The sequence below is a fragment of the Lathamus discolor genome, chromosome 2 (assembly GCF_037157495.1).
Source record: "Lathamus discolor isolate bLatDis1 chromosome 2, bLatDis1.hap1, whole genome shotgun sequence".
Lineage (NCBI taxonomy): Eukaryota > Metazoa > Chordata > Aves > Psittaciformes > Psittacidae > Lathamus > Lathamus discolor.
The window spans coordinates 61,013,210-61,025,021 of NC_088885.1; the positions used below are offsets into that span (position 1 = coordinate 61,013,210).

The window sequence follows — 11,812 nt, forward strand, 5'->3', positions numbered from 1 at the left end:
GCAATAGGAGACCACCACTGCCATAACTATCATGGTCTAAGAAATTTATTGGTGCTTCCTGTTGTAAAGAACTGTAATAATAGTTCAGTGGGGTTTTTTGCTGGTTGGTTTGGGGTTTTATCTGTTTGTTTTGTTTGGGGGTCTTTTTTTGAGATCACAGAAGGCCACAGAAGGTTTCTTGAGAAAAAAACAGAAATAGGGAACCCAAGGTATGAGAGGAACTTCTTATAAGGTCATGTAGTGATAGAACAAGGGGGACTGGCTTTAAACTGAAAGAGGGGAGGTTCAAATTAGATATTAGGAAAAAATCTTCACTCTGAGGGTGGTGATGCACTGGCACAAGTTGCCCAGAGATGTTGTGAATGATCCATCCCTGGAAGAGTTCAAGGCCAGTCTGGATGAGGCTTGGAGCAACCTGGTACAGTGGAAGATGGGAAGGTGTCTCTGCTCATGGTAGAGGGTTGGAACTAGATGAATTTTAAGGTCCTTTCTAACCCAAACCATTCTAGGATTCGTATGGCCACCATATATTCCCCTTTCCTCTGTATCTTAGCATGCAATTTTGCTCCAGCTAATCAAAGTGTACTGGTTCCATCAAAACTGCATGGATAAATGTTGCTTTCTTTGACCAGGTGGATGGACCTGGGTAAAGGTCCTTCCACATACAAACACTGCTAATCCAAACACCATGATCTGCCTGTCTAACTGATAGAACAACTAATTCTGGAAAAAAATTTGGGGCACATCAAGGACAAGAAATTCTTCCGGAGTAGCCAGCATGGCTCCACAAAGAGAAGTCATGCTTGACCCACCTGGTTAACTTGCATTATTAAATGACAGGCCTGATAGATGAGGACAGAAAAATGGCTAGTGCTGAGCCTTCAGTAAGGCCTTTGACAATGTTTCCCATAAGAGCCTCATAGTCCCCCAGGCTGTTTCTGCAGGGGCTGGATGAGCAGACAGTGAGGTGAACTGAAAACTCAGAATGGCTGGTCCCTGAGGGTAGTGATCAGTGATGCAAAATCTAATTGGAAACTTGTAACAAGTTGGAGAAATGGGCTGACAGGAACATCGGGGTGGGGTGGGCACCCAGCCAGAAAGGTGGTTGGCAGAAAAGGTCTTAGGGGTCCCAGTAACCACCAAGTATACATAGCCAGTGATGTGCCCTTGTAGCAAAGGTATCCTGAGCTGCAACAGGCAGTCGAGCAGGCTAAGGCAGTTGCTCCTTCCTCTCTGTTCTGCACTGGTGAGGTCTGCATTGAGTTCTGGGCTCCTCAATACCAGAGAGACATGGACATACTGGACAGAGTCCAACAAAGATCCAGGAAAATAATTGAGGGACTGGAGCATCTCACATACAAGAAAAGTCTGAAAGAGCTGAGGCTGTTTAACATGCAGAAGAGAAGGCTCAAGTGGGGGGGATTTCATCCACGTATGTAGACACCTGATGGGAAGATGGAAAGGCGACAGAGCCAGGTTCTTTTCTGTGATGTGCAGTAACAGGACAAGAGGCGGTGGCCACGAACTGAAACACAGGAAGTTCCTTCTGAACATCAGGAAACACTCTTTCACTGTGAAGGTGCAGAGCATTGGCAAAAGTTGCATGGAAGGATTGTGGAGTCTCCATCCTTGGAGACATTCAAAAGCTGTCTGGACATGATCCTGGGCAACCAGCTGTAGGTTGCTCTGGTTTAGCAAGGGAGTTGCACCTGACGATCTTCAGAGGTTCCTTCCAATCTCAACCATTCTGTGTTCTATGATTCTGTGAACTCCATATGAGGCCCCATGTCCAGCAAAATTCCAAACTGATGCCTGTGTTACAGGACACAATGCATGTGCTCCTGTGTTTTCTTGCTAGTCGTCAGCTTCAGAGACAGTTATATCACAGGAACACTGTATCATTGACTTAAGCCTTAAACACAGCCACTTATCACTGACTTATCCAATCTGAAAGATGACTTTTCCCAGTTCACTACCATCCCAAAGACATCACCAGAATTAAGTAGGATGGCATAGCCAAGGACCAGAGCTGTTTCAGTGGAAAATCTAGCAACTGAATTCAACCCAAATCCCATAGCAGTTCAAACTCTAGACTATACATTAGAACAGAACAGCAAGCACTCAAACACTGTTTATTCACTGTGGCATGAATACAGCACTTAAACCACTAAATAACATTTATCAAATGAATTTGTTAAATATATGTCTAAGCTGTCAAGGCCTGAAAAATCTACATCCTGACAGACATCATTTCTGCTAATTCTCTGGAGTAGGAGCATTGTAACAACTCCATACTACAACTATATTTAGTTTTATTATATAATCACATAACACCATACCTCCAGTACAACTATTACTACTGATACTTACAGTAACATAAAGCAAACAATCTGTGTCATCTAGTTCTTGCAATACTATTATACCATCAAACCAATGTAAAAATATTCTTTTTAATAAATGAGTTAGAATGCTTTAACTATGGCAAAATAGTTAACAGAAAATCAGTTTTGTATTTAGACGAGTCCCTCCACCAGTTTATAATCTGTTTGCCCCTGGGAGATTTTCATTATGAAATCTTACTGGCTCAAGACCTATAAAGGTTTTTGAATATTTAATATTTTCCTCAAAGCCCAACTTTTGGAAGTGAATGAATCTGTAAAGCTTCTACTTTCCACTTTCTTTCCACTTTTAAGGAACTGTAATTGAAGCAGAGAAAATAATAGCTAAATGTTTTTGAAAACTGGTATACAATCTACTAATTTTCCTTCTTGGTGTGTAACTACTGCTATTTTAACATTTGGGATTGACAAGAGGCTGAAGCATTTTTTCTTTCAAAAGATAAAAACAAAACTCACCTAGGCACACATTAATGAATTCAGACTTACTTTCAGTTATTGAGGAAGGAGAAAACTGTCCTTATCTACTTTAAAACCCTGCTTTTGCAAAAGCCTCTCAGAATATCTTTCAAATTTTTTCTGCCATGAATAAACATTAAATATTTGTCCCTTAATTAAAAGTGTTTCCACTTTAGGTCTTGTATTCCATCTCGGCTGGCTCTTCCTTGTCAGCCAGTAGTTTCAGTATCTATGACTTTACAGTGCTTTACTTAACAGCCAATTGGGTATCAAGTAACTCCTGCCATAGAGGTAAAATACTCTGTAAGCTGTTTTACAAAAGGAATCCAAATATTAGAACACAGTCAACAGGCCATGCTCTGCAGTTTACCAAGACTGTTTTAATGGTCTATAATTTCAAATCGGTGCCACTTATTAGCAAGTTGGAGAATAATTAGAGCCCCTAGTTGTTCAGGACATTAGTTTTTCTGCAGAAAGATGAGAAAAATCATAGAATTTCCTGAAAAAGCAAAAAGATTAGAAATACTCTTCTATGCCTTCAGACTCAACACATCATCTTGGAATAGAACGAGCCATACAGAAGGTACAGTAAACTTCAGTAATCCATTACCGCATTACTTCAGCAATTAGAACATGCTAGAAGAAGTTTTGTATTTGAATTCGAAACATTTGTTTAAGCAAAATGGTGGTGAAACTCACTGACTTTTGATAAACTTCTGGTGGTATGAGTCAAAACAACTGGAAAAGCAACTTTCTTACTGCCAGGTCAAAGTAATAATTTCTCATACCAGCGTCCCTGCTAAACATCTCACACAAAGCTCCACAAAAACAAAGAGGGCCCCACAAAGCCTTTCACTTGGAGAACCTGTGTACACCTGAAAGGGTTTTCTGCTTGCACTTATTACTTGCAGACCTGTGGTCTGCTGCATTACCACGGGAGATTTACAGTCACTTGGAGGGTTTGTAGATCACTCTTAGTAATAAGTGGCTTTAGCTCTGAAGACAGTAAATCAATGGTTTCAACAGTCCTAAGACTGCAGTATTAAAAGGATTTCATTGTTCTACAGAGAACACCAAGCACTTTGCACACAGGTGCCTGAAAGTAATTGATGGCAGAGATCCTTTCTTAGGTATGCATGCCTGAACTGTATTCAATTCAGGGCCATTCTCAACATGCCATTGTTTTCTTATGTAATTCACACAAGTTGCCATTGTACATTTGCTATTCGTCAGGGGATGTAATCTGAATCTTGTCAAATTATACTGTCCTGATATCTTCTTCCCTACTCTAAATAATTAAGACTTGAGACTTGCAAGACCTGGAGGGGGAGGGGGAAGAAGATAAATGTGTGTTTCAAGGGGGCAAGAAGGACAGGAAAAGAATAAGTAAGGTTGCAAGAGTAAAATGGCAATGAAATGTGGAAATAGGCATCCATTTAAGAAAGATATGGGTTATACAGCTGTTCCTAGGACTGTAAAAGCAAAGCTATTTTTTTATGTTGGACATGTTCTTTTCAGCTCCCTAAAATGTGGCATACAAAAGGTAATTCCCAGAGAGGCAGAGATTTTTACAGTACTAAACATTCCTAGCTCACAGGTGTTATAAACAACACTTTGCAAGAGGAAAGACAGAATCTTACTAAAATGAAGACACCCCAGTTATACATGTTTGCCACCACAGATTTATAGCATTCCTAATGTATTTTTTAAGATAGATAATAAACCACTATATTCATGAAGGAAATGCATATGCCTCTATTGTAACTATGTCAACCTGTTCCAGCTTCTACTAAGTTCACAACAAAAATAAATTATTTCTTGTTATCTTGTTTAGGAGGATGTGGGAGAAGATAAACAAGTCCAGACTTCCTAGTCACACTGCAAAGTTCTTTTTCATATTATCACCTGCTAATGAAAGCAGCTTTTAACAAGCACCACCCTCATGACAAAGCTGGCAGTTTAAGCTTTGTAGGGTCTGGTGGTGTCCTCACCTTTTGAGTCTCTGACTACATTTTCAGTTAAATACTTCCAATAAACTTCTGCTAAGCATCCTTCAACATTTCTTCCTAAAGTTGTTATTTACTGAAGAGCTATTCTCACTTTTTTGCCCCCTTTTTATTGAAACAATACACTAAATCACTTTCTCTAAGTAACTGACTTGACTAGTCCTAAAATGCCAGGAGGAGAAACTTGGGATTCAAATAGGCTTTTGTTTTGACAGTTTGCTTTGGAGGGTGGGGTATTGATTTCTTCAAAGAAAATATTGCCCCAGGAGTCTAAATTGGATGGGTTGCTAGACCTGCATTTCACAGTTCCTTCCCTAGCCCATCCCTAACATGCTTAAAATTCTCAACAGCAATTGTGTTAACAAATTTCTCTGAAGAGCTCCTTTCTCAGAGTGCTCTAAGACAATATGAAGGGGCCTGAACAGGCACAAAGTAGAGCATTTGCAGGAACCCATATCTCTGTCAACTTAGAGTGTTTTACACCCCAGTTCTCATGTCCTTCTGGGGTCTCAAGAGCTAATGGACTCAATAAGTCCATCTGACAGAGTATCTTTGAGATATCACTAGGCCATCCTTCTCCTAAATGTTTCTTCCTTGTTATTGAATCACTTCTTCCCCCTCCTGCAAAGTATTGTGGCATTTCTGAAGAGAGAAGAGAGATGTACCAGCTGCCATGGATTCAAATTTCACTCCCACTTTTATATTTCTAATATAAAAGCCTTTAGATGTAAAGAAAAAAAATAGAAAAGAAAAAAAGCTTTTGTGGCATTCTTGGACTCAGCATAAACTATACCAATGAAAACAGTTGGCATGAGGTTTGAATCACAGATAATGAAAAGGTTATGTACTGTTCCTCATTCCTGTTCCTAGTCACTCACTCTCACACTCTTTCTTACAGTTGCTTACCTGTTCCACACTGAGCAATTTCAGGGCGTTAAAAGCAGAAAGACTGCTTTGAAAGTTTTTTGTTTTTTTTTTATTTTTTGGGGGGACAAAAATTAACTATCCTTCTGAAGAAATCCACAAAAGGATTTAAACCACAAGTAGGAATTTTACCAGTTTCGCAACATAACCTCCAATGAAAATAGAAACACAATCTCTCTTTGACTCCTAGGATTATGAGCAAGTATAGAAGCATGCAGCGCATACAGCCTAGCTAAAAAGCGTACTTGTATTTTTTCTTTAAATTGACAAGGTCTCAGGAAATATCCTCAGGAAAAAAAAATATATACAATATTCAGAGTTTAAACCATTTCTTCTCTTCCCAGTTTTAGCTCCTGAGCTGATTATTCCTTTCCTTCTACTTGTTTCCAAAGTTGTTTTCTGATCTCCCTCCTGCTTCTTTGGTTTTGGTTTGTTGGTGGTTTTTTTTTTGTTTTGTTTTGTTTTTTTTTTCCCTGTATCAGGCTTCCCTGCTATTGTTTGTGTCTTCTACATGTCTGTTTATTCAAAAGTTATTTTCAAGATGTGATCTCTTAAAGACATAGAAAGGAGAAGAACACAGGATAAAAATGAACATAGAAAGCATGTGCAGGGCTGGAGAATGTGCATGTGTCTTTAATCTTCAATCAGAACTATATTCTGCAAGTATGTTGTTTAAAAATGTTACATTCTTTATCAGTGCCCTAGTCTGTAACTATATACTCACACGTGTGTATTTGTTTGAGGGTTTTTTTTCATTGGTATTGCTCTCTTCATGTGGAGAGCTGAAGTGCCAGAAAGTAGACACCTGAAGCCCACTGGGAGGGTTCTCAGCTGTACCTCATGTACCTTCTTCATTTAGATAAGATGTTTTTCTGGCTTAGCTTTGCACATGTAAGTAGTTTATTGGCCTTAACCTATAAGGATACTCACTTGAAGTGATAAGAGAGCCTATCAATAGAGGAAATAAAGATCATTAGCCAAAGTGGAACACTGTGTACCTTAGAATGAAGAGTTGGAACATCTCAAATGAAGAAGGTCAAATCAATTATAGTATGTAAAACAGTACACTGACATGCATTGGAAGTTTCATAGTAGATACAGACATGTTATTTCATATAGTGTATGAAAGCAAACTGTACAAAGACTCTCCTTCCAGTTTCATTTGCAGCAATACTTAGACTTGCCCAAGAGATGCGAGTATTCTTCACACACACACAAATTAAAAAAGCAGCTTCTTTCCCACAAACCCCAAACATTAGGCACTTCTTCATGTATTTGGGATGCTTCTGAGATTTTACATACAATAGTTCATGTTGCTGAATGCCTTGTCATCACCAATTTACATTCTGAATGTACACAACATGAGCATCAAGTCCCAAAAAATCCACAAGAATATTCTATTATATGCATGTTTCTACAAGCCATATACATCATAAACTGAAACTTTAAGAAAACAAACAACACCACCAACAACAAACACCAGACAAAACAACCCCAAACCAAACCAGAAACAAAACCCCAAAACCAACCAACCAAAACAAAACCCCCACAAAACCGTAAAGTTATTCTAATGCAAGAGAAGGGAAAATATTCTCATACACCTCTCATCCCCAGCTACCAATTGCAATTCCTAGAACACCCTTTGCTGACACATTACCCTGTCATCCACCAATAAAATAGCTCTCCCAATCTGTAGCCGTGGAGAAGTGAGTTTTCATGGGTAGGAACACTGCCTCCCCAGCAAAAGACACACCAGCATTTTGACTCTACCTTTGGCCTCCTTCAAGTAGTAAAGCAAGAGATATAATGGCAGATGTTCTGGATTTTCTTCCTCAGTTCTTTTCTGACTGCTTTTTTACTGTATAAAACATCTTTAAACTAGCGTAGGATTTTTGCCATTCAAAATCTGATAGATTTCTGATCTACTTTCCAGAACCACTGACATACCAAGGCAGATAGAAGGCTGACAAGCCGGGCTTCCCACCCCCCCCCCCCCCTTTCCCCCTCTCAATGATTTATATGACACCTTCATGCTTTCTTCATTAATAAACTGATGAACAGTGAGTATACATTTCTGCTTTTCTGTATTTTATTTCTGACCAGTTGGGAAAGCAGGAGCATTCATTGTCTCTAAGTGGAATACAGCAGTTGTCCGTTGCTTCTTCAGAGACAATGGCCAGAGTAGTATAGGATTGCAATTACAAATGTGAAGGGAGAAAAGAACAAAGCTTGACAGCTTTGGGTAAGAAAAATGATGGAGTTGATAGATACTATCTAAGTGACAGGCTCTGTGCAGCTGTGGAAAAAGTGCAGAACCAGCAACATTCAGCTCCTAAACTCCAAGGGCAATAAGTGTTTTATCAAGAGTTTATGATGAGGAGTTCACAGTAGATTGGCTCATCTTAATCCAAACTAATCTTAATCCAAACTAATCTTAATCTAGGCCATTTAAACTTAAGTATACAACAATCTAACTGTCCTGATAGCTTCACAGGGTTTCTAAGACAGCACTGATATGATTGTGCAGCAGTAATGTTACTCTATACAACTGTGGCAGATGTACAAAACAGCAAAGCCCTAATAACACAAAGGGCAAATACTTATTTAGAAGAGTATTTCAAGAAGTAGATTCAAATAAAACACCTGTATATGAGTTTAGTTAGCACAATTTTCTAGAGACTCAGTGTTGTCACTGTTTCCTGTAAGTGGTTTCCTCAGCTTTCTACTTGATATAGCCCTCCAATAGAAGTCAATTAAGACAAAACTATGTTTTTACGTAATCGAGATAATGCAGCAACCATCTGAATACAAACTATTTGAAAGATGTAGTCCAACATTGATTCAGATATTTATTTATATATCTATGGTTAAGCAAGTGAAACCCAAGATGCAGGTATCACTGAAATATGCTTGACAGTATCACTTCTACATGACTTCCTCCCTATATTTAAAATATTTGATTTGGAGACAGCATTTTTCCACCTAAGCTTTTCTGTGTTTATGCTCTAGACAGAACATACCTAAGCACACCTTTTTGCATCTTCCATTCTCTCTGTGACATGAAAATCCATGGAATGTGGTTCTGGTATCCTAAATGAGTATTAATGGTACAAGTACAGAAAAGTATTTTTAGGATTTTCAGCTGATCATACCCTCTGAGTTGAGACTGATTTTAGAGGTGATTTATTGAAAATTGAAAATGACAATTTGAGTGTCAGCCAAACTGAACGTCTGGTTTTAGATCCAAATGTAAATGGACTGAAAACTATAGCATCAAGATAAAAAATACATTCCAATTAAACAGTGACTCTTCTAGTTCAGAAACATTATTAATACGATTGATTTTAGAAAAGCCACACAGATCAGAACATAACAGTTAGAGCATTCGTATAAATGCACTTAAACTACACTGAAGTTGGACTAAGCCCCTGTTTTTCACAGATTCCAATTTCTTGAAGAAAATTCTGTGTGCTCTAAAGCTTGTATTTTTTTCAGCTGCATCAGAAGGTCTAATAATACACATCACCTTTCTCTGTAAACCACACTCTTAGAGTAATTCAGCAATGCGCTGCAAGTGGAGAAGACTAAGTTCATAAGTATAGTTCACAGGGTCCATTTTTGATAGTCCTAGCTAATAGAGCAACCAGTCATAATCACGACACTGGTATATCATAAATCGGAATAGGCATTGTATAAGCAATAATTTATGTTTCATTGCTGTAAGAAGTCTTTCCCACGAGCAACAGTAATGCAAGGTTTCAAGGAGTCAGGTGCGGAAGCCACAACCACAGTCCTGGGCACTGAAAACGAACTGAGTAACCCACCGGGACAGAATACGATCACACGGCTGAGCACTGTGTAGGGCAATATTATGAAATCAGGACAGAGTACAGTAAACCCCCTGAAAATGGGTCAGTGGACTTATAATAAGCTTTCTTCATTTACGCTGGGTGGGAGAAGGGAAAGGGAAAGAACATGTATTAATACATAACTCTACTCACCGATTTTGGCCAGGCTGGCCACGAGTATCCAGAGTGTGATGACATAAGGGTCCTTGACGTGATCCCATTTGAAAGAGACGATGGCAAAGCTTTGAGACTGGTTGCTATTTATAGGGCTTCCCGAGCTTCTCTGTCCCAGCGCCACTGGGAGAGCCATCAGCCCCAGGAGGAGCCCCACTCCAGATAGCTGCCTCATCTCCAAGCCACACAACAAAATCCTGCTTCCCCTTCCCTGAGAAATCCCGCCTCTTCGGAGGTCCTTGGGGGCGAGGTCCTTGTCCCTTCGCAGAGACGCGACCGAAGACTGTGGACCGCGGGACACTGGTGCAGGACGCAGAGAGGGTCTTACCCCGCCACAGTCGGCACGGCAGCACTGGCTGGCTCAGGTGCTGCTTTGCATGGGGTGGCCAAGGACGGGTCAGGGTCTCTCTGCATAGGCAGATGCTTCTAGCTAGGGTCCTGCTGCTTGTCCGCACCTGCCTTTATCAGGCTGTTCCCGAACGGCCGGAGGCGGAGCTTTCCTGCCGCTCCCGCGGAGTCTGCAGTGCGGAGACAGCGATGTCCTGACTGAGCACGGCTCGGGATCAGCAGGGGAGCTCCGTTCCGCTGAGGGGATGACAGCAGGCTGTGGGCTGTGTCTACCGTCTCGGCCCGGCTGTGGGCACATGGGGGTTGGAAAGAAGTGGCTTTGAACTTTCGGTGCTCCGGGGCCAAAGCAGAGCTGCTCCAGCGGGCACAGCCAGGGTGGACCCGGCGGTACGTGCTTAGATCGGAGCCAGATAACAGATCCACAAGTCTCCGTTTGAGCGCTTTGAATGCGGAGCCCGGTGGGTCAGCCTTCTTCCCTCAGACCCACTGTCCTAGTAGGTTAGCACGAAGGAAATGCACTCTTTTCTGCTTTTCAACTTCAAATCACTTTAGGATTTAGTACACCGAAGAAACAGCAGATTTCGCAAGCCAGCTTTTTCTTCTGTCCACCAGAGAGCACCTCTTCCTACGGTGCTCAGGGAAATGACACCACGAGGCAAAGTTTAGCTTTCCACTTAGGATTTCTTGCAGCTGTTTGTTAACATGTGCTATATTAAAAACACTACCTGGCGTCTTTTTACTGTTAACAACTTGAAAGCTTTTGGAAAATTCTCACTTTCCTCTTGAAGCCTTCTTTCGTGCTGATAACATTTACCTGATATCCTGGACGGTCTATGTCGTGTATTGTAGGCAGGTGGACCCATGCTAATCACGGTGCTGTAAAAAGGCAGGCAGCATGTTGCCAGTAAACCGACCTCAGTGCCCCTTTACACACACCACAGTTAGCAGCAACTTCTATCTTTTGCTGTGTGTTCTGAAGCAATCCAGCTGGCCACATGTGCAGTCCACTGTTTCTGTGACTTTCTGGGGGAAAAAAATCCCACCTTTTTACATAACTCACATGATAGTTCTATCAAAAGTTCAAAATCCTTAAAGCTCTCCCTTAAAACGTTTGGAAACTTACGAAATGATTTTGATTATTTCAGTCACCTGGGAGAAGAGCTAAATACTTCTTCAAAGTTTAAGTGACCTGCACAGACACTCTATAAATCAATTAACTGGTTAATAAACCCAATGAATTTGCAAGAAATATCGTTGTTACAAAGGGTGTCTATCATTATCACATAATAATCTTATTTAGCTAAGGAACTCAAGGAGCAAAGTTCTCTTGAGTTAATGCACTAAAGATTCAGTTATCATCACCTCAAAGCAAGTTCAGGCCTTGTGCTGGACAATCAAACAGGTTTTAATTTTTTAATTTATTTTTTTTTCTTTCCCCTACTTCCTCATTACTTAAGGGCAAAGAAATTATGCAGGAATTTTTCAACTAGGAGCTAATTCGAAGATGGAATTTGCAAAACTTTAGGAAGCATAATAGACAGTAAAATATTTTCTTTGGTACCATTTCATATGGTAAATGTTGTGGACAAAAGCCAGAAGAATATTTCCCTGTCTACAAACCGAAATCCTATCTATATTCTTTTTATCATTTTTTTGG

At 40.3% G+C, this 11,812-nt stretch overlaps 1 protein-coding gene across 2 annotated transcripts in view; it reads right to left on the reverse strand.

The window, feature by feature from the left end:
• SLC9A3 (solute carrier family 9 member A3) overlaps nucleotides 1-10,228 on the reverse strand; it is a 49,378-nt gene extending 39,150 nt beyond the window's left edge. For both annotated transcript variants that reach the window (XM_065667138.1, XM_065667137.1), the window contains exon 1: nucleotides 9,787-10,228. In XM_065667138.1, the coding sequence (XP_065523210.1) occupies nucleotides 9,787-9,982 (196 nt within the window). In that variant the 5' untranslated portion in view covers nucleotides 9,983-10,228. The remainder of the gene's footprint in view (nucleotides 1-9,786) is intronic.
• Nucleotides 10,229-11,812: the final 1,584 nt, after the last annotated feature.